Source organism: Parus major, chromosome 2, assembly GCF_001522545.3.
Source record: "Parus major isolate Abel chromosome 2, Parus_major1.1, whole genome shotgun sequence".
Classification (NCBI taxonomy): Eukaryota; Metazoa; Chordata; class Aves; order Passeriformes; family Paridae; genus Parus; species Parus major.
The window spans coordinates 24,534,948-24,559,508 of NC_031769.1; the positions used below are offsets into that span (position 1 = coordinate 24,534,948).

At 38.1% G+C, this 24,561-nt stretch overlaps 1 protein-coding gene across 4 annotated transcripts in view; it reads right to left on the reverse strand.

Moving 5' to 3' along the window:
* Positions 1-24,561, reverse strand: part of SLC25A13 (solute carrier family 25 member 13) — a 101,671-nt gene that overhangs the window by 60,486 nt on the left and 16,624 nt on the right. For all 4 annotated transcript variants that reach the window (XM_015617546.2, XM_015617545.3, XM_015617543.1 and 1 more), the window contains 3 exons: positions 17,920-17,973; positions 13,249-13,391; positions 5,463-5,578 (listed from right to left, as the gene is read on the reverse strand). In XM_015617546.2, coding sequence (XP_015473032.1) covers positions 5,463-5,578; positions 13,249-13,391; positions 17,920-17,973 — 313 coding nt within the window. The remainder of the gene's footprint in view (positions 1-5,462; positions 5,579-13,248; positions 13,392-17,919; positions 17,974-24,561) is intronic.

The window sequence follows — 24,561 nt, forward strand, 5'->3', positions numbered from 1 at the left end:
AATAATTAAAAAAAAAAACCAAAAAAAACCAAAAAACCCAAAAAAATCCAAACAAACAACAAAAAAAACAACAACAAAAAAAAAACCAAAAAAAAAAAAAAACCCAAAAAAAAACCAAGATCACTTTCACCAAGGTAAACAACAAATTATTAACAAAAACCGAGTATCCATACAAGGCAGCCAGGAGATGATGCATGTGACGTGCATAGAGATGCTGATGGAATGGGGTTTTCTTAGCTTGGAGGTGGGAGAACTAAAGGAGGAGCTCTTTGCTGTCTACAGCTACCCAACAGGTGAAGAGAAGACAGAGATGCCTGGTGGAAGGACAAGAGGCAATGGATGCAAGCTGGAACACTGCCAATCCCAAACAGGCCTCAGGAATTTAGTCTTTCACTGTAATAGTGATCAAACACTGGGAAATACTTGCTCATAGAGGCTGCAGAGTCTCCAGCCTCACAGATTATTTAAAACATTGACATTTCCCCTTGAGCAACTGGTATTGAAGGTGGCACTGCAAGGGTTTTAACCATTTGGCTGCCACAATTCCTTCCAATCTGAACTGTTTGATGATTCTCTTACCATCCCCAACAAAACAGCAGAACAAAACCAACAAAGATCAAACTGAAACACTGAATTTCAGTTCTGGATGATGCATTTTCTATACCAAATGAAACCAAACATGTAATAGGACAAAGCTTCTCCTAATATTTAGAATGACAGATTCATTTTGTAACCAAACAGGCTCCCTTTTACTTAAGATGCTTGCATCCAAGTCTGTCTGGTTACATAACATTTTAGTTAAAAGAAAAAAAGCCAAAACAAAAAATCTCCAAGTTAACAATACCTAGAAATTAAATTCTCAAAAAATAGTCTGAGAAGATTTCAAAAATTGTTTTAAAGAAAATAAATATACTAGCAAGTCTACTTTACATCCTTTTATAATTAAAACTGCCAATTATTTGTGCAAAATCCAATATTGTACAAATAACAAAAAACATCAGAGACTAAACAGATTTCATATTTGTAATGTTCCCACTGGATCCATCATATGTAGGCAGTTGTCATTTATAAATCAGCAAATGTTTCACTGTATAGATGAAACTATGATGTGTAAGCTAACACATCACTAGCTACAACTGGTTTCAAGACAATTTGAACTGCAATGAAAGTATCACTGATAAATACTAAATACTGCAGCTTATCAAGAGATCAAAGCTTACAGCTACAGGAATTTATTTCGTTAGTTCAGATTTAGATTTGCATTGCTTTACATGGTATTCAGTGTACCAGGCTGGGCACCACTAAGCTAGGTGTTTCTCAAGAGATAAAAAGAGTTACAGATTCCATAAGAACCAAGTCATACCATCAACTGCAGTCCAAAGCATAAAAAAGTAATCCTCTGTGACAAAAGCAAGAGCTACATCACACAATCAGAAGCTAATTCTTTGGTCATGAAAGCAATCAGGAAACTCCTGTAATAACTTTTTGTGTATTAAAAAAATATCAGAGCATTATCATAGAGGAAAAAATTCTGAAGCTCATCGCAATAGCTGTGGAGCTATTTAAACCTCTCTTAAGAGCTATGTCCTTTTAGAAAGTTTACAAACAACTATTCAGGCAATTCAAGTATCAGGTATCAGCAAACAGGAGCACTTCTTAAGATGTAACCTTAATTAATGTGTTTATCTAAGAAATGTACTGATATAATTAATAACAGAAGCAGAGACCCACAATAGCTGCTGTCTGCATGCCAATGAAGTCTTGTTTAGACACAAAAGCAAAATACAATGCTCGAATCTGCAGCTGCTACACTTAAACAAAAATTTAGGGGTTGGGTTCCCAATCATGTTTTTGCTGGCTTTGGGGGGAGGCTGTTGTTGGGTTTTTTTAATTCAAGGACTGACATTTTACTGCATACTCATATTTCCCAAAGCAGCGCAACACAGCACCCATTTTGAAACAGCTTCAGATTGAATTGGAGGACCTCTAAAAAAGAAAACAAAACCGTAAAACCATACACTATACCACAGCTCCATTTCATTAAAGTACAAGAGCAAGAATTTCTGTTGGGTGGGTAATTCTACTTTAACACAAATCAGAATTAAAATCTTTAAAGCAGGTTCAGTAATGGCTGGCAGCAAAGACTTGGAAAACCACAGCTCTTATTGCACCTTTCCTTACTCTCTTAGCAAAATCAACATGGACAACACTTACTTTGCTCTTCATCAGGGCTTGTGAGAACTGGTATCAGAAAATGAATGTTCCAGCTCCTGGGTATCACTGCTCTGTTATTCACAACTCAGAACTGTTAGGTACCATCATTTATTTTACCCATCCAAAACTAAAGACGAAGATTACAATGACTCAGTTTTTAAACACATTTTGCCCAACCATCTCACCTTTTTTTAAATGCCATCTAGTAAAGAATTTCAAAGGGCTCTGCTTCTTTAATGAGGCATTAAAATACAGTCATACGACAAAAAAAGCAACTCTACTAAGTCTCTTAAACCCCTGGACTTACATTATCAGCTTTTATGTGCCTGTCAACACTCAACAGTAAGAAGCAATGGTTTGCTCTTTGCCTCGAATTTAAAAGCCAGCTAAACTTCCTCTCACTTTCCTGCTGAGAGCTTTAACTCCTTACAAACTGTCAGAGCTTTGACACTTCAGCAGAAAGTAAATCTACAACATGATGCAATGGCCAGGTGTAGTCTCAATCAGCCACTAGCTACTAATTTACTAGTGGCCATTTAATTCACCTCAAAAAGCAATAAACTAGAAATACTTCCCACCCCCCACCCCACATCTACCCACACTGCTTGAACATCAGCTCTTTTAAATAGGTAATAGTTCTGTCAAAGAACCAGGTACAGCTAATTTGCAACCTGAAAGAAATAAAACATATAAAATCGTACAGATATCAACATACAGCTAAAATGCAAATCCGTTTTCAATCCAGAAGCTAATGTAAGAGTGCAGCATTTTTCAAGAAAAGTAAGTGCAAAGTGTTAAATCGGAACTTCTTTACCCAGAACATTTCTCTGAATATCCACAGCCTGGACCTCACATTCAGTGTAAAAGTTCATTGGCATAAAGCTCATTATTAATTCATTTAACAAAGATGCCAAACCAAATGCACCTGTGAAAGAGTAAGAGTTGAATGGATTTTCATGTTAGAAAATATGAAATTCACTGCTGGGAACTATTCTGCTTGGTATAAGCTAAAATACTTATATCATTATTTTACTGTACAGAAAAATGACAACTGCACAGATAAGCCATGCTGTTCCTTTACAACAATAAAAGGAGATACAGACTTAAAACGAGAGCCATGAGATACTACACCTAACAGCAGTATACTGAAAAATTATCCTTTACCTATTCTTCTGTTCTTTTCATACTGTAATTCCACAGTATACAAAACCCCTATTTAAGTCTCTTAACCTTGATAAGGACTTGATACCACTCTCATTCAAGTGAATGGAAAAAGATCTCATAATGAGCCTCAAAGATGCATGACTGAGGCACTGAGTGACAAAGTTACAGGACAGTATTTTAATAATGTTCTTATGAAAATATTAGGTTTTTTCCATAATAGCAAGAAAATAAAACTGTTTTTTTTTCTCCTCATGATAGAAAATAAGGAACTAGCCTTGTCTAAAGGTTAACCATTTCTGCTTAGAATGCACAACACAGAGATAGCTCTTCCATCCTCCCCAGTCGAGGCATTCGCTGGGGTGGCAGCCACAAGGTACTACACAGAAGTTACAAATACATCTATGGTTTCAAAAGGGGAGATGAAGGAATTAAACAAAAACTACCTGAGCTTCTGCCAATGTTGGCATGTCTCCTCTTTCAAATACCTTAAATACAGTCTGGCATGGGATTTTCTCTCATCACTAGAAGGACTTCAATGGACTTCAAATGCCAAACAAATCCTTTGACTCACTGTGTCAAACCCCAAGGGAAGCATTTGACAGCAGGAAAAATAGGAACAAGAATGCCAAGAGTTAAAGTTAAGTCGGACTGATTCAGCATTCAGATCAAACGAATACAGTTCTTCGTAGATTATGAGTGCTCCAAGCAACCAGGGGCTCTGACGCAGACAAGAAACTGCACATCACAGGCATTCCAGGAACTCTGGTCTGTCTTCACTGAAACAAAACCCTAGTAAAATATGCATTCCCTCCTGTTTTAAAAGCATGGCATCTCTCACTGCTTCTCTGTCCATATGCATACACAAAAATGTTAGACACGAAATACTTCCTTCATCAAGGTTATGATCTGCAGAATCTTTTTCTGAAAATCTCTTAGCATCTGTAGGAACTCCTGAAGTATTATACACAAAAAGCACATCTGTCACACCCTCAACACACTACGAAAATAATAAAAAAACCAAAATAGACACAAGAGACAGCAAGTCTTCTCAACAGCATCAGCTTGTAATACAGGCTGTTGGAGATGGTAGAAGGAATACAATGATGCTTCAAGCAATGGTTACAGAATCTTTTTAGTTCAGATGGAAAGAGAAGGGCTTTTTTTAACTGAGCACAGGACATGTGCGGGAAATACCAGTAAAAGGCAATGGATGTGTGAACCATTTATTTTGCAAAGACAAAAAGTCAATGTCATCAAATTTTCCATTTATTTAGAACCGCTTAACAACCAAACAATAAAATTTGATATAGGAATAACCATGTCCAAATGTAGCAGATTAGAAACAGCAATTTTATCCAGTGTAGCTACTCAAAAAAATTCCCCATCCCTTTTCAAGTGCAAGCTCAATATCAGAAATTAGTCCAAACTGCTAAATTTTGAATCCTTCTTTCAGAGCGAACAACCCTTATCACTAGGCAGGTGTGAGATAGCCCTGCAGATATCAAAAGGTATCACTAGGATATCTAGAAACAAACAGTCCTCTTAATCAAGTTTTAAACTGGCCTGAGTATCTCATTATTAAGTGCAAACATCACACTTTCAACGTACAGCTGAATTTTACAGAGGAAGGGAACATCAGACGGCATGTAATAATGAATTCATTACTGTAAGATCTCACAGAGTACAGTTTTAAGCCTTAAAAGTCAGCCAGCTTGAAATATAGCCAATTTAAACAAAATATAATTCAGGGTAACGATTTGAAACCCAACATTCACGCAGGTCTTCTGGCAACTTCCTTGCAGTTTTACAATCATTTCCCACAGTCACCTATCACTGCTGGTCTGGACCTGCACATGCACGTTGGGGAAGAGAAAAACAGAAGTGACCAGTCCTCCAAGGAAAACTATGCTGATGACAAGGACCTTGGCTTCATACTGTACACAAATAAATAAATTTTAAAAGTGCAGACAAAGTTGCTTGGCATTAGTGCAGCTCCACTACCAATCACTGTCTCCTACAGTAACAGAAGGTAAAACAGAGTTTGGCTGCTTTTCATTAAGAATGCACATTTAAGAATGTCTTACCAAAAGTAACTTCTCCTTTGCCAGTCTTGTCGAACAGCTGAAAGGCTACTATGAACAATGCGTCTGGAGCACACAGGACTGATTCAAATGCCACAAACTCCTGAAAGGATATCAACCTAAGGGATGAAGAAAAAAAACAATAGCTATGAAACCAACTTGCTTGCCGAGAACTGAAATATAATATAATAATGATTATACAAAAGAAACAAGACCTTAACCAAAATGTGTTCAAAATGTATTCAGTAGGGATTAAAATTTATCCTAAAATGCCCTATCCCCAACGATGTCAGGAAGCCTTTATATCACTAAATAGAAATGTCTGTTGAACAAGGCATTATTCCTCTTGGCAAGTCACAACAGAACATAAAATAAGCAAAACACTCAGCATGGCTACTCACCTCAGCTTTAATGTCTAACTGAACTGCCCTCTGGGGGAGCCTACCTCCTTCCACTGGCAAGACAGAGCCAATAAAGACATGAGTAACTTCCCTCAAGACTCAGTACTTAGCACTTTTGGAAAGCAAATCCATTCAAGACCTACATGCTGCCACTCACTTCAGAAGGAACCGATCAGAATGTGTTATCCATTTGCTAGCAACTTATTAGTCATCCATCACAGCCCTCCAGTCCTGCATGTTGAGTCATAAATTTCAATCAGTAGTCTGCATGTTCTTCCTCAGTCCAAGTGCAGTTTATTCAAATTCATCGTTACAGTCAGGTTCCCAATGTGCTAGCACAGTAGTAGGGCATAGATAAAAGCAGAGTTGTCCTTACAGAAGTTAGTTCATAAGCAGAAATACATAATTAGACAACTTGGCATTGTTTCCAGCAGTAGGTTTGATACAGCAGACCTTGAACATTCTAATTTGTCTGCATCACACCCAAGAGTTCAAATGGAGATCAAGCTCCTATTCTTAAAGAGGCAAAGGACAACTGTTCTTCTGTTTTCCTGCTTCTTTAATGTTTAGGCTGTAAAATTTAAAATCATCTTCAAATATGTGCTGGCAGGGCCTGCTAGCAGTCTGGGATAGTTAAGATTGCTGTCTCTCAGGCTGCTTTATGTCAGCGTAGTAGGCACATAGATTTAATGGGCGCATGTGGCAGCAGCTGGGGAACAAGGATTATTTCTGAAAAGCAAAAAATTCAGTGTATCCAATGTCAAGAAACACATAAATCCAGGGGATTTTTAATGGAAACTAACTATATCCTTAGGACTTTGATCCAAAGTGACACTGCAACCAGTTCAATGAAAACTTCTACTCAGTATGCAGTAACAGTGAAGAACCAAGGGTTTGAGTAAGTTGGGGAAGATACTTTTTCCATCAAGTGGCCAAGTGACCTCAAGTTATGATGACCCATGACTACAAAGCAACTTCCAGTCACCTGTTTTATGGGAATTCAGAGATATGCTGAGTTGGAAGGGGCCCATCAGGATCATGGAGTCCAACTCCCAGCCCTGCACAGACAGGACTGTCCCCAAGAGTCACACCACGTACCTGAGAGGACTGTCCTTACTGAACTCAGACACACTTGGTGCTGTGACCACTTCCCTGGTAAGCCTGTTTTAGTACCCAACCACACTCTGAGTGAAAAATGTTTTCTTAATGTCTAACTCTAAACCTCCCTGAATTCAGCTTCATGCTGTTTGCTTGAATTCTGACACTGGTCATGAGAGTGAAGGGTTTAGTAGAAGAGTTTAGTTCCTCTCATGAGGAAGTTGAAACTACCATGAGGTCTCCCTTCAGACTCCTCTTCTCCAGGCTGAACAGACCAAGTGACCTCAGCCACTCCTCACACAGTTTACTCTCAAGGCCCTTCACCATCTTTGCTGCCCTCCTTTGGGCACACTCTAACAATTTGATGTCTTTTTTATATTGTGGAACCAAAACTGCCCCCAGCACTCGAGGTGAGGCCGTCCCAGTGCAGAGCAGAGCGGGACAGTCCCCTCCTTGCCTGGCTGGTGATGCTGTGCCTGATGCACCCCAGGATATGGGTGGCCCTCCTGGCTGCAAGGGCACTGCTGACTCATGTTCAACTTTCTGTCTACCAGGACTCCCAGGTCCCTTTCCACAGTGCTGCTTTCCAGCCTCTCATTCTCCAGTCTGTATGTCCAGGGTTGCCCCATCCCAGGTGCAGAATCTGGCACTTTCCCTTGTTAAACCTCACACAGCTGGTGATCTCCCTAGCTTGTTGAGGTGCCTCTGCAAGGCCTCTCTGCCCTTGAGGGTGTCAGCAGTTGGCAAACTTACTTAGTATGCCTATGAGTCCTGCATCAAGGTTGCTCACAAAGATGTTGAAGAGCACAAGGCCGAGGATGGAGCCCTGCAGAACCCCCTAGTGACACATTGCCTGTCCAATGTCACCCCATTCACTGTAACCCTTTGTGCCTGACCTGTAAGCCAGTCACTCACCCATCATGTAGCAGGGCTTATTCTGTTGTGTGCTGGACATTTTGTCCAGAAGGACACTATGAGAGACAGTATCATAAACTTCGCCAAAGTCCAAAACGATTACAACTACTGGCTTTCCTAGATGAACGCTTGAAGTTTGCTTGCTTCACATCAGCAGCCAAACATACACAAGCTAACAAGCTGACTTCCATGAGGAACATAAAAACATGACAAAATGAATAAAAGAGGACATTTCTAAAAAAAAAGCATAGCGCAGAGAAGACCTAAAAGCTGTTCTACACTATCTCCCTCAATATATGTGCAATAAATAAAAATAAAAGAAATGTAGAGTATGAAATGGTCTAACAAATAATTAACTCTAGCAGCTTGCCACCATAAATTATAATATAGTACAAGAAGTAAATAAAAAGAAACCTCCTCAGGTATTCTTAAGATTAAATTCACAATTAATGATGTCAGCAAACATATAAGAATGCCTTAAGCTTCACTGGCAAAGGAGTCTGTGCCTTGTTCCATACGCACATGTTAGCACACGAGCAATCCATCAGTCCTTTACACTCCTTGGAAGCTCTTGGTCCTCCCCACTGTTAGACACAGACTACACAGTCTACTCAGTATTTCAAAGGAAGAAAACTTCCATCCCTTCTAAGCTAGGAAGCTTTTCGAAAGTAACATTTCTTTCAATTTTAAACCAGTATATCACAACCCACTCGGTTTTGTATTTATGCATATTTACTGTTACAATGTGACCTACTGGCTATAAAAGTCTATTATTATTTATTATTATTATTGGCTACCGAACAGTAAACAGATCCAAAGCAATGAATTCTGTCCCAAAGATTATAATACATGCACAGAGAAAATACAAAAAAGACAGCAGGTGACAAGACTCCAGAATAGGATTGTTTGGAATTGTAAATGTAAAATCTCTACCAACACCATTTTGGTAAAGCCACTTTTTGGGTGAAATAACCTGCACATGTTCTTACCAACAGATCACAATACAGTGATGACAGCACAGCAAAGAAAAACAGCACCTATCCCAGCACCATGTTAAGAACATATTCTATGTTACTAGGCCTGGGTTTGACTAAAACTCCATGTATTAACACATATTTACATGATTTTATACTGGTAGAAGCATTTTTTTTTCCGTACTTGGAAGCAATNCCCCCCAGTAAGTCACAGGTAAATGCTTAAAATAACCCTATATCCATTTTTTAAAACCATTATTCATAGAACTAGGAAGATTAAAAGTGTACGAATTGTGTGGTTCTAGCCAGACTGTTAAAGAAGAGACATTAATATCTGCTGTGCCAGCTGAATTCAAATTAACCCAATTTTTACATGTTAATTAAACCAGCTATTTTCTTCTTATTGTATTTTTGCTCCCTAAGTAGACTAGCCTGCTAGTGATTCCCAACAGATCTATTCTAACAACGACGTATTCATTTACTTCTATTATGACCATACAATACAGTAACTGAGCAGTAATTTTTCAGTCAATTACACGTGTGATTCTTAATGCTTAAAGAAGCTGAAAAAATGTGTACTACATAGCCATATGCTCACTTCTCTATACTGCACAAGGGTAGTTGCCTGGGTAACACGTTTTCTCTCTGGTTTAGCATCACCCTTTTGGGTTTAGCATAACCCTTCAGTGAATATCATTAGGTGTCATTAAACAGCACATGTTAACATGGACTTTAATATACTACTTAAGGAGTTATTTCATATACCTAAACAAGTAGTCATTTGTTACAAAAGCAGAGAAAAACCCAGTGATTTTAACAGCACAAGGAGAGGAAGCTGAAATGTTTACAAAATTTTATTTTAGTTTTGAAGATATTCCACCCAAATAAGTCAAAATCTTCCTTCACCTTCATATCCTCATTACCAGTACCAATAGTACACAATTTATTCAAGGCTCAAATCTTGATATTTTAAAAGCATCCACATACAAGAGTACCAGTCTAAACAGAACAACTGGGTATGGCGCAGCAAAACCACTATTTACTGCTCTCTCTTTTCTTCCATGCCCATGGTATCTGGACACCCCACAGACACGACACATTCCCACCAGAGAAAGTCTGCATGCAACCACGCAAAGAAAAAAAGCTATCACCTGCTGTAATAATACATACAAATGCAATGATGAAGAGTTTTTCTTCAGAAATCAATGCAGATGTTTTTACTGTATCAGCAATTTAAACATGGTAACATAATGGGACACAAATTGAAGCTACATCTATAATTTTTCACTGCAAGCTAGGTAAACTAAGTACAGTGTAAATTGGTGCATTAGAAGATAAATTGATATCCAATAATAATGGAAAATACTGGCATTTCCAAGTGTTGTTTTTGAATACTTTGTCCTTTCTAAAAATAAAGCATATGGCATTTCTCAGTAAAGTGTTAGTTACTACAGTCCAAACAGAGATGTGCAGTAAATACTTATTTTGTTAGGCAGATGTTTAAAAGTACAACAAGAATCTGAAAAACGATATTGCAGTAGGCAGAATGGAAAATGCCTGGCCTGTTGCTGATAGGCTTTTGGAAAGCTACTGTATTTTGGGGAAATTTCTGATCCAGCTGAGGCCAAATGAAGCCTTCTTTTGTTTGGGTTTTTTTTTGTTCAACTTAGACTAGGAGTGAGAAGCTTAAGGCCAGGAACCAGGCTCTTCAATCTGTTTCATGTGAACAACAACCACACAAAATAACACTTATTAAAATCTATGTTATTACCAGTTGACTACTTTGAAAGGTTTGTCTGGCCATCAGCAAGGCAAGTATTCCCTTTTCTTAGAGGAAACCTTAAAAACACGCCTCCATAAGAGAACAGCAGGAAAGCCCACCGTTAAATAAACCTCTGCCCTGGCTTAAAATGGAGGCAAAACTTGCTCCCATGGCAACGGATATTCATTGAACAACAGAGTATGCCTTAAGAGGTCTCGTACCTTTGTCACAAGAACAGTAGCTCATGTAGACCCTCAAATCTTTAATCTCTGGCAATGCAGGAATTGCACTAGACTTACATAAGATTTTGTCTACAGTAACCACCGTGAGATTGTACGTTTCTTTTCATTTCACACTCAGAACCTCTTCAGCTCTTGGGTAAGAAACCTTTTCCCATCTGTATGACCTGTTCATGAGCCAGATGTTCTTATGCTGTCTGCCTTTCACCTGTGTATTTACCCAGTTAAGTATTTCACACTGATTACCCTTGGTACATATACCTAACTTGTCACCAAAATCAGAAAGAAGCATTCTAAAGAGTGCAAGGAACAGCCTTGGTGAAGGCTCAGACCCTTTTAGTGACAAGTGGTCATGCTCACCAGTTGTGAACAACAGCTGCTTCTTCAGACCAAAAGAAGGATCAATGGTTCTGGAAATAATCCTAGCAGTATTTTCAGAACTGCACTACTTTAAGTCACTAACACTGCAATAAAATTAACTTATTGCTCTTGCAAGATACCTTCTATTTTATAGTAGAAGTAATGCTAAATTACTGAACACTCTCATGACCTTAATTAGATGTAAGTCTCTAAACGCTGACAAGCCTATTAAAAATGAACACCAACAAAAGCTGGTTTGTGCTTCACTGTAAAACCGTGAGCTCTGGACTGCCAAGTTGGCAGTATTCAATAGAAGAAGACCAACAGTCCTGTTGCTGTCTTTAGGAGACTTCATTATAGGAACCAAAAAGCAACTGACCCTTGCCTCAGATGATTACTTTAAACACCAGGAGAACAAGGTACAAATGCTAAGCCAGATGGCAAAAAATGCTACAAAGCCACGTTAGAGAGGTGGATGCTAATCACTCTCCAAACTTTCTCCATTTTTCACATGTTAGCTAAACAGGAAGACAGCCTGAATAGCAGAAGAGACTCTCCGAAGACACGTTATGAACTGTCAGTGCACAGTGTGGATTACAGAAACAATCCTTACCCACGGCTGAAAGCAGCAATTAGAAGCCTCAATACTACACCGCAAAACTCTTATAAGATCACGCCAAGTTATGAAATCCCAGCTTGTCAACAAGTTCACATAGGCTACAGTTTTACATTTTGTTCTTTCTGACACCAGCTTCTGTTTGTGAGGGAGATCCAAATCACAAGGTATGGATTATGTTCACAATCTTCTTATTACAAAACAGATTTGAAGCCATGCAATTTGGAAAATGCTGGTTTTTCAGGCATCAAACCAAGGGAAGAAATCTGAGAAATGCTTAACCTTTTCAGTCAAACACTATTTGAAGCCATGGCTTTCTTGATGCCATCAATGTTACCAACAAAACCTTTTACAGAATTCTTTTACCAGGGCAGCAATCTTCACATTAACTCATCTGCAAAGTTTAAGATGCCCAGATGCCAAATACATAAGACTGGCTGAGCAGAAAAGAAAGCATTGAAAGGACTGCAAAACTTCTCGGTTATGCCTGCATCTGTTCCCTAGGAAGACTGCATTCTCTAGTCATGCTTTGTTTATCTCACATTTTACTCCCTGCAACCACTGATATGAGTCATGCCTGAAGTTTTCTGGCTTCTAAAAATGCCACAACTACACACTTTAAGTCCATAGCTAATTATTCTCAAGTTTCTCTAAAGATACTTTAAAGGGAGGGTTCAGCAATTCATATGGATGAAGAGACAGCTTGCCTGGGCAAGTACCAAAAGCAAAAGCTAGGATTTCATTAAAGTAGGGGGAAGGAAGATGGAAGGGAAGCTAATCTTGCCTATTGGCAAAGTCGGCCTTTCAAATGCAAACCATGTGCAACCAACTTCACCGCTGTCTTCCCAAGATTGCAGAGTGGCTCCCTAAATACCTTAGGTGCTCCTCCTCCCTCTTGAGGGAAAAACACAGCAGCAAAAAACTTTTAACAGTGCCATGGCAAAACAAAGCAGAGGCACTTTTTTCTAGGATCTCTTCCTACACCATCTAAACTTAATTTGGATTTCTATTTGAATGTGTTTGGGACAGATACATAAAGTAAACAGAGACAGAAAAACTTAGGGAAAGAAAGAAAAGCAGGAGTTAGAGAAGCCAGCCAACAAACATGAAAGGTTCCATGAATTAAAAATACATAGTAGACAGAAAATGGTTTGCACCACTAAATGGTACTTCAGTTGAGAACGTTTCTACTCTTTTCACTTAAAAGATACTGTATTCCTTTATGGACCTGCAAGGGAAAACAAAACAAAACAAAACAGAACAAAACAAAAGAAACACCCCCCCCACCCCCATTCAAGGATCAGACTGCTTGAAAAAAAGGTTTTGTTTTTTTAAATGAACAACAGAAAAAGGAAAATAAATAACCCAATCAAATACAAATCCCCCCACCTCCCAAACCAAAACCAGAAAAAAAAACCACTTACCCATCTTTTGTCTGATCCACCACACCTGCAAGGAGCTGTACAGTGCTTGCATTAGGCAAACCATCTCCAATTATCTTCAGGTACCGTGTGACAAAGTCATCAGGAGACATGAAGAATTCTCCATTCTTCTCCACACTTGCATACTGTTAAATGAATACAGTATTTAGTGCCTCAACACATCCTTCTCCAGGCATTTATTACCACCACCCAAAGTTTCCAATCACAAGCAGGCCTCTTTTACAACAGATGACAGCTCTGTTCCAGTGAACCTACAGCCTAAACCCAAACAGGAAAGAGTAAGAGGGGAATAATCAAGCAGCTGAAGGCTTGACTTCCCAGACAACAAATGGCAGACACATGATTTTTGGATTATCATGTCAACAATTTCTCCATAGTAGCCCAGAAATGCTCCATACCGGATATGTTTTTGAAGTAGAAATAGAAGCACAAGCACATTTGCAAGCATGTATGTCAAACCTTGACAGCTGGGGCACTGCAGCATACCTTATTTATCTGAAATGAGTAATTTTTTTAACTATTCTACTTTGTGATGAGAAGGCAGGGTTGGTTACACCCACAAAATGCCAGTGGAGTAAATGCTCCCGCAGGAATATCCACCTGGGGGTGCTGTTCTGAAGAACTCTACTGCATCACCTCCAGCCATGGCTGGTCCTTAAGGAAAGGAGAACTTACAGGTACTCCTCCTTGGCTGAAGTGCTGAAAGGAGGCCAAAGAATAGCATTTGCAAAAAAATACAACAGCAAAACACAAACTTTGACAGTTCAGCACACTGCAGATATAGGAAAAGAGTTCTGACACCTGCTGTACATTATCCCTGCTTTACACACAGTAAATAGCATATTACTTCAGACAACAGCTATTGATAGACTCAAGCATATTTGCTCCCAGGGCAAGCCTCTAGTAATGTGCTACAAATAAAAGTAATATTAACATTTTTAAAGATAATATCTAAATATATAAATAAAATTCCCTTTGTTACCACCCCTACCCTCATTGCTAGGTCATCCCTCAAATTTTGAAGTCCTCATTTCCAGAAGAAGGTCAAATTTGAAATCAACCCTAAAGAATGCATTTTAAGAAAAGAAAAAGGATACCAACAATCATTAAGAGGAAAAGAAATCCCAGGCAAGACTTGCAGAACCATGTTTTAGCTTTACAGGAAACAGGTCTATCCTGGGTTAACAAATGTGCACTGAGAACAGGAAAGAAACTGTTAATTTCTCTTTTTTTATTTCTTTTAAGGCAAGGTAGGATGATAAACTATCATTGCAGCTCCCCACAGAGCATTATGCACACTAAAGTAATAAATAAATTAGATGCCTATCGCTATTTTTTAGTATATTTCAAATACGCATTTTCTTTCACATTACTATGGCTCTGCTAAGGGACAGAAACTGCCAGTTTTCATTTCATACTGGTGCCTGCAGCATACCGTTATACCTGCTGTAGGCATATAACTCTCAGAGGGATGCCAAAGTGTTACAGTAAAGTAGATTATTTTCTTCTAGTGCTATATAAATACCATTTTCAGGTACAGCAATATCTTCAAGAAACAAGGCTTCAGAGAAGCGAGCCCAAACAAAACATAACTCGCTTTGGCATCTATATATTGGTTAGTGCTAAAGGATTCCTGTTTCAATAGACACTGTAACACATGCTTTCTAGCTGCTACACTGCAAGGAATTTTGAATTGTATACTTTTATAAGAACTAACAGATCAATTGATTTCAATGTAATCATTTGCAGAAAGACAGAATCCCTCAGAATCCCAGCCTCAGAAACTTTTAACACAGCTGCTATTGAGAAACAAATCAAATAAGTCAGACAGCCTATGCTTCTATATTTCTTTTTTTTCATCCAGGCTTACCCCCTGCTAGGTCACTCAATAACAGAAAACAGCACAAGGTTTCAGTGTCCCCCTGTTTCTTGTCATTGTGATTTACTCAAGTGTATTTGAAATCCAATCACGTACTCTATACTACATATATAAAATGACCTTGAAAAATGTCAGCTTGATCACTTTGACTAAAATCTAATCTCTTAGGGGTTATGTTAGAAGACTTTGAAGAAGTACTCTTGGAAATTACCATAACAAAAAGAAAAAAACATCAATTCTATTCATTTTGGAGGAGCAACATTTAAAAATTGATTCTTTACAATTTTATTTCCCCCCACTTTGACAATTATACCCACAGAGAATTTGATATGATACAATAGTACTTAATGGCTTTTTGGTAATTTACATACATTTTAGATAGTCGAGTAATAACAAGTTTAACCCCATTTTAAGTAAGATTTGCAAACATTCTATTGGGGATTTGACATACTAAATATGCTAAAAGTTGACTGCAATCCACTGTATTTAAACTGATAGTTTCACATTTATTTCTACACTGTGGGTACCATTCTTACATGGAAATCATATTTTTTAATTCTTAATTGAAGTAGAAAAGAATGGTTGTCAAATTATTTTGTAAGTGAACATTCCACAATCTGCAGAAGTAGCTGTATTGGCTTCACCACTTAAAATAATCTGGAGAAGCTTAATTAACACTCTTGCTATCACTCATCTTTAGACCATGAAACAACACATGTATTCATCATTTTTCCTTCTTGGGAATAAGCAGCATGACAATTCTGCATTATACTGAAGAAAACATTTAGCTCATATTTCATTACTTCACTTTGCTGGGATCCCTTCTTTTTAGTGGAAGGGAAAGGAAAAGAGGAAGAAAAAGAAGTCACAGGTGAAATTTAGTGTGTTCAACTACGATCCATTCAATCCACCAAATCAAAAGGTTGAGTGGCTACAATCTGCAGAAATGCAAGAGAGTACTCACAGGCAGGTAGGAAATAATTTTCACACTATTCTCAGCAAACCAACTAACCAACCTCTCCACTCTCCAGCTGAGGATCACCCCACAGTTCAGAAGGGACCAGTCTTCTCTCTAGTGTGTGTATTTCCCTCCTCAATGCTATTATCCTCTTAGTGGTCTACTCCCTGTCTGCCTTTTCTGCTGCCACGCTCCTGCTCTTCAAGAATGTTCCTCTGAAAACCACATAAATGCTTCCTTTGCAAGAGTCTTTTTGCTCTCCTTACAGATACAAGTTCCAGAACTTAAGAAGTTAAATCCTGGCTTTCTCAACTGAAAATCTGATTTCAGAGCTATAAATACTGGCAGTATATAATAAAACTATAAATACAGGCAATATACATTGTGACACCTACACATATTGTTAATAATAGCTCACAAGGGACAATGGGAAAAATATCAAGAACTACATGGAGAGTGGGGCATGATGCAGGAGAGCAAAGATGGAAGGAAGAAACTGGAAAGGTATGAGTTCTCTTAGGCCCCCAAATACCTCCACAGAAATAATTCAGATACAACAGCTCTCTAATAGTACTGTGGCATCTGCCTCATTCTTCAGAACCACAACCATTCAATTTTTGTACTTTTTTTTTTTTAATACCAGAATATCAAACTTAGCCAAACACTGGACTAATAAACATTAGGAAGGCTAGAAATAGTTATTTAAGTTTAGAAAATGGGTCAAAGAAATCCAGTTCCACAAAATCACAGAATAGTCTGGGTTGGAAAGGACTTTAAAGATCATCTAGCTCCAGCTTCCCTGCCACAGGCATATACATGTTCCATTAGACCAGGTTACTCGAAGCCCTATCCAAGCTGGTCTTGAACACTCCCAGGAAAGGAGCAGTCACAACTTCTCTGGGCAAGATATTCTGGGATTTACCACCCCCACATTAAGAGTTTCTTCCTTACTTCCTTAACCCGAACCTACTCGCTTTCAGTTTAAAGTCATTTCCCCTTGACCTATCGTGTTCTTGTAAAATGTCCCTCTTGATTAATTGTAGGCTCCCTTGAGGTACTGAAAGGCCGCAATAAGATCTCCCTGGAGCCATCTCTTCTCCAGGCTGAACAATCCCAATTCTCAGTCTATCCTCAAAGCAAAGGATGTGACCCTCTGGAGGGTCACATCCCACATCCTTATGCTGGGAACCCCAGAGCTGGATGCAGCACTCCAAGTAGGGTCTCACAAGTACAGAGTAGGGTTGGAGAATCACCTCCCAGTTTTCAGCAAAACACTAAAGCACATTTCTCTCAAGCACATAAACAGGTATGTGAGTAATTTCTTTACTTGCATGCTTTCCACAGCAGGCCAACAGAGAAGGAATTTCAGTTAAATAATATATATGGCCAGCACTTCATAAGGTGATCTTCCCAACACTTCTACAAATAACAGAAGCAGAGACAACCCTAGGGAAGGAAAGATGGCAAGGACAGAAGAAGAAAGTTTACCAAATCACCTAACAGTAAGGTGTCTACAGGAATGTTTTACCACATGTAGGAACAATAGTGAAACTCCTACCACATTCTCTGAACAATGTGGGTTTTTTCTAAGATAGCAATACTTCTTCTGAGTCAATACAATAATCACTCATGAATATATCTGACTTCTTGGTGAGCATTGTTCAATTCTGATAATGGTATTTAAGTCTAACATGGTAATAATACGGTGAATGATTAATGGTTGGAAAAAAACTATCAAGAGTTGTATGCTGCAATAATGGAGCAAAAGATACGAAAAATTTAAGCAGAGAGAGTAAAATATTTACTTTACACATACCTTCAAAAATATTGTTTTCAACTCAGCTGGATCAGCTCTTTTGGTTAGAGCCACCTACAAGTAAATACAATTACATTAATATGCATAACTTACACAAAGGGTGTCAAAGCATCATTTAAAAACAACACAAACAACAGAATGAGTGATGAAAATAAATGTTCACCTTAGATAAATTAGGTACTGCTTTAGTTAGCCATGCTCATTTTATCCATTTCACACTTACATAAAGTTATTCAACATTTTTGTTTTGCTTTCCTTATGCAACCCCCACAACTCCTAAACAAGCACACATTAGCAAGTCATAAAGATATTCAAGAATCAAATCTCTATAGCATACCTCTCTGCTGGGATTCAGCATTATACCATCTTTACCACAGATTTTTACACTTCCAGCACCTTTCACCTAAAGATATTAGAGTACCACATGCAGTCCGTAAGTGATAAATGGCAAGAATTAAATACTGAGACTCATAAACTTGTTCAAGGAAACAGCTCCATAAAAAACTGAATTTCTATGTTAACTATTTGGTTCACTACTTACACCATTTTAAACTTAGTGCTTATCTCTTTAATGAGATTAATTCAGAAAGGAGAGTATCTAGATTTTTCTGCAGATCTCATTAACAAGTCCAAACTAAAATCTAAGTTACATTTATCACCACAAGCCCAAAGTAATTAGATTTTTTTTTAAAAACACTGAATCAAAAAATATTCAACCCACTGTGGAGTAAGTCCATCAGTATTATCCTGGCTGACATACCATACAAGCCTTTTGCTGCTTTTTTCAGTGAGTGAATGTGTCCCCTCAGTCTGTGCCTATTATAGTTTCCCTTTCTTTCTTCAGGATACTTTGTTCAAATCTTACTAGCTAACATAATAACCCTCATCTGACAAGTCAATTCAGAACATCAATCTATTTCAAATTAAAAACAAAAATACTTTGCAAGCAAACCTGGATTTTCAAAAAACTTGTGAAAATATCTCTGTAATGGGGAATAAACTCCTAAAGGACAAGACATACCATCTTACCCTCACTTAAAAATCAAACATCAGAAATGTTATCAATAAAACACTACTTTACTTTCCTAATTCTTTATAGCAATGGTAGACTGTAAAGGGAAATGTGACCCCATGTACATTTCTAGAAGCATACTGTCCTACTGGCATACTGGCAGAAAACAGGAGTCTGTGTAAGTCTGTACGACAGCATTATATCCTCACATGTACACATAATGACAAATCTTCAGTAAGTTTGTCCTCAATCTAAATGGGTCATTTAAAAACTAAGAAAGATAACAAAAAACTCCACAAAAACATGTAATAAAACCCCAAAAACCAAACCAAAACTCAGAGTATTTTAAGAAAAGTGTATGATTAAGGTTTCTCATAATATTCTAGTAGTTTTTTTAAAAGGGTGAAAAACACACCTATGCTAGGACTCAACTGACAAAGTCCACAGTTGGAGTCCCAATCCTGTGTCTGCACAGAAATCTGTGTGAAGGGGGCTGCAAAAAATCCAAGTGCAATTGTGAACCTAAGAATACAAGAATGTGTTTTCTAAAATGCAAGCTGTTCTAAATATAATCACTGGAAGCAAAGATTTCATTTAACCCTGTTTGTAAAAATCTGACAGTCTAGAGCAATTGGGAACTTGGTGGAAAGAAAAATCCCAGTATTCCTATGCTGCTTCAATCCAGAACCTTTCCACTATACAGGCAAAGGAAAGACACTTCAAACACCTTTAGCCAGCAAATATAAATCAGCATCATACCTTATCAGCCCTAAAGTTTAAAGTTTATACTTTAAAGAGAAGCTAAGCCTAAAGAAACCAGGGGAGGAAAAAAAGGAAAATATACATTAACCTACACTAATTTTCCTTTAGTTCCACTGATATTAACAATTTTGAGAAACCTGGGAGATGTGCTCACAATCCAGGTGCCATTTTTCAGCCCCTTTTTGATTATGGGGGAATTTGAGTGGGGTTTTTTACTGTCAATTTCTTCAAACCATATAATGAAAGACAAGTTGAAGTTGGTGAAGCCAATGAATGCACAGAAGAATTGCAGACTGGCAGCCCAAGCAGTGGCTGCATACCACAGCTTTTATTCATTTCCCACAGTTCTACTTCCATGTTCTTCCATTTCTCAGCAAACAAGAGAGAAAAGGCATGGTTAAGACCATGTTATTTGTCTTAATGGTAATTGGTACATCCATGGACATCAATGTCCATTCTCAAAGGTGTATCTGATGCCAATTAAAGAACAGAGCCTCTGTCAAATGAGACCTTCAGGAAGACTGATGCTAATGAAGCCATACCAGTGTTAAAAGAAGTATTTAATCCAGCTTCTCACCCATACCCAGCTATGGGCAAGGCTGAAATTGCTTATGCAGAGCCACAAAAACTGATCCTGATGACAGGTGTTACTAGAAGATTCCCACTCTAGAAAAGGTCAAAATATCACTTTCCATACCATTCCATAAATTGTTATGTCAACAGTTGAAGGGCTAAGTAACCTGATGCCAACAAGGACTGCAAGCTGACAGGTAGCATGCTTGATGAAAAGTGACCCACAGATGAAAGCTGCTTCTCCTCTGTCAGCTCAGGTCATATTTACTGACTCTCACATAACTGGGTTCAGGTGATGTGTTTTGTTACTGGAAAGAGTTCTCGATTTTACTTGCATCTTTTCTCCAAAAAGATAAAACCAGCTATGAGCTGGCAGGCCTAACACCTCTCTAGTGGCAGGAGAAGGCATTTGATAAAGGAGATCTGAGGGAAATAATGTTGTTATTGCTTTACAAAGAAACACTATGTAACAGACACTAACACTTAAAATAATACAGCAACTTCTATTGAGTGAGGCTCAGTAAAGAAAGCCCTCCAACAAACAACATTTATTATTAAAAAACACATGAGACAACAGAGTACAGCAACTGAAGTGCAGGACTATAATCAAGTTGGAACGCTCCACAGGAGAGTCTGTATAATATATAGAAAATATCAGGAGGGATTTTCATTCCTAGGTAGACACCTGAAAGTCTTTATCAACATACTATGTGTACAGGTGTGTTATAACATATATGAAGAATGAGAGAGAACAGGCAATATAAGAATTGCACTTAAAAATGCTGAGCCTCTCTCATTAGCAATAGCATTCAATAAAGGGTGCAGAGAAAAATGGAAAGCTCTGTGAGAGACAGTAACACAGATTGATTTGGATGCTGGAGCTCATCATATCCTTAGACTCCCTTGCACCTTGACCTTATTTTCAGCCCATTTTCTCCAGCTGACCTCTTTTTTCCTCGTTGACTTATGTTCAGTTTACAGAGACATGCATTTTCATTCTCACTTCCATACTCAAAATTAAATGAAGGGTCTTTCCAGAAAAATATAACTGTACAACACAAGAAAACAGAATCCATTGAGAATCAAAGAAAATAATTTTACATTTCCAACCAATTCTATTAATATATTTGTCATACATGAGGTAGAAGACACAGGTTATTCAAGAATGTATGGTATCAAAAGACACAAAAAGACTAATAATAGTGAGTGTGCTCCATCCAGTAAAGAAGAACAAATGGGTGGGCAAGAAAGAAAAAGGGAAGTAGGAAAATCAGAATTAATGTCAATATAGCATTAATCTAATGGTAAAAATATCATATCTGATCTTCCCACCTTTCAAAATCACTTTCGTATCCACAGTCTGCATAAAGTAAAAAGGTGACTGTGATCCAGGAATACTTGGGAATTGCTACAATATTCCAGAAAGTTTACTGCAACAACAACAAGTTCTAACCAAAGACAAGGAGATAAACATCTCATATTCATTCTTTCTTCCTCTTGGTTTAATGTGAATGGAACTCAGATGTAAAGGAAAAAGTTGACAGAGTTAAGGTTGCCCCTCTACACCTCAGTATCTTTAAAACCTCCTGACAATGAGCAGGTAAGATGCTGGACCGCAGTCCTTCTCCAAGCAGAGAGCCAGAGCTGTGGCAGGGCTGACAGTGGTGAGCTCAGTCTGGTTAGTTCTAGAGAAGACCATCTACAGACACATAGAGAGGAAAGATGTTGGATGAAAGGCTCAACAAGTGATCACAAGCTCTTGCAACTTGTGTTAAAATTAAGGTTATTTTTCAGAAGTTCATCCATTCCTAAATGCAACTAAAGAATGCAATGTATTTCGTACCACTAAAGACCTCAAATTAAAATTGAAACCTTATGTCTTGTAGGGGGATTCTTTAGTTTCATCACAAGTTATTGAGTCCACCTGTAAGACTCAAACACATGTGGCCCAGTTTATGTAAGAGGTCAGATTAGATCATTGTAATGTTTCCTTCTGGCTAAAAGTATACATATACACTTCAAATGTGCAACTCCAAAGGAGATCAGACTGGGGTTTGACCTTACATTCTTGTTTAAATGAGTGACTGGAATATTGGAAACCAGTTAAAGCACAGTTACTGGCCAAGTTTGAATTCAGACCAGAAACTCATTAATACTGTTTAAGTATTATGCTAGAAACTCATTAATACTGTTTAAGTATTATGCTACAACTAACCTGTTTATGTAGATGATAATTATCTTTCTTCCATATTTAGACTAATACTACCATAAACATATATAATCATTCTTCTATCATAGCAACTCTCCTTGGTCACTTTCCATCATCATACCCATATCCAAAGCTACAACTGTTCTGGATCAGCATCTGTGCAGGGCACTGTCTCCTGTTTCAGATGCCTCGATAAGCATTTTCTGTTAGTCCAACATGCATATTCTCACCTCAGCAAAAGAACTGCCATTCCTCCTGCAGCAAAAGAACTTGACTGTGAGCTACAATGGAAAGTGAACTATGCAGAACTTGACATTACAAGGAAGATTTCAAGCAAGATGTGGACCAGCTCACCAAGCAGAGAATTAGACAACTGCAAGGAGAACTGGCACTGAATACAGATCAAAAACCTTCTCAACTAGAAAATACAGTTCAGATGGCATTTGACATATCTACCCAAAGGTTTGGGGTAGAAAGAATTGCAAGAGAAGCTGGTAACTACCAAGCAGGTAGGTACATCCAGTCTGATCAGTGTGAGCACAGTGAGCCTTGAGATAAAAACCTTTCTTTTCCAAAAACAGTTCTGATCCTCACAGTCAAACATTACAACTACACTTTGCAAAAATATAACCCTATGCTAAGCAGCAGTTACTGCATTCCTTTGTCTAATAACACCTAGCAAAGCTAAGATTAATGCTATTAACAACAATCAACAATCTTCGGTAGAATTTTTCATATCCTACAGACTGGTTCGGCATGAAGAGATACAGATTAAACACTACTGAAACTGGACAGTTGTGCTGAGTCTACCCAACACACTGGTGAAGCAAAAGGAATTTGTTAGCTAACAAAGACAGCATATCTCAGGCAAAATTATTCACATCCATCTTCATTCTATCATAGTTATAAATGTCTGGGCAATTCCTAGTCTTCTGCACCATGGGAGGTGGAAACCTCACTTCCCTCAAGCGCATCAAAGCTAACAAACCTATTTTATTGTGCAATTACCTTCTAGCTTTGATCCTATTTTCAAAGTCCCAGAACAAATGCAGATGGCTTGTTCATAAGATGGTTTTCACACACGGAGATTCCCAATGAGTCATAGTATTTTTGCACACAAACTGATTAGGGACCAACACACAGTTACTAAGCATATACATACAGGAAAATCCTTGTCCAGTTTGCACAACACTTCCAAGCAGGTACAGAAACCAAGGTGGGAGTAGTACATATCTTAAGAAAAACTACTATAAGAATTTCCAAGGTTAGCTAATCGATGCTACATAAAAATGCATTAGACTGTGTACTTCTACAATTTTTGTATTTAAAGACCTGAAAAATAGGACAATAAAACTACCCAAAACAAAGGTAAAAATAGCTAGGCATTGCCATTGCTCAGCAAAATCATTTAGCTAAAGGAAAAAGCACCATACTATGGCCAACACAAACCACTCCAAACTTTAAGCACTTATCAGAAAATGGAGTTAGGAACTGGACTATTTGTAGTGAGCCTTCAGACCAGGACAAGGATACAATTTCTGTCCTTCCTGCTACAAAAATTGATGTACTACACCACAGTAAGAAACTGAACCTGAAAACCAAAACTTTATTAAAAACAGAAATTTCTTTCACTTTTCATGTTACCATCAGAAAAATCCCAGTTCTCCAACTGCTCTACCTATCCATCATAAAGTACTACCACACTGTGACTGTAACTTCTCCCTCAAAATAACTTTCCCTATTGTCTCATAGCTCTTCTACAACACATTTTTACTCAGATGATCTTTAGGACAGTGATCCAAAGATACACAAGCCAGCTACGTTGTGATGGCCACTATGCAACATTAACATGTTCCTATGCATCTCAGCAAACCAGAGCTCACCATTCACTTGAAGAATGTAATAATTCTTCATAAGTTCTATAAGGGGTCCTTCAATAAAAAAGTTTATTCTTCAAAGGAGCTGCTGAGAATGGTCAAGTGACATTTTCATCCAGTCATGGGTATTTTTTCCTGCTCACCCTAGATGGCTGAGATTATAGATGTTAATGCTACTACTCTGCTTTCTTCTTCGCTTCCTTACATTT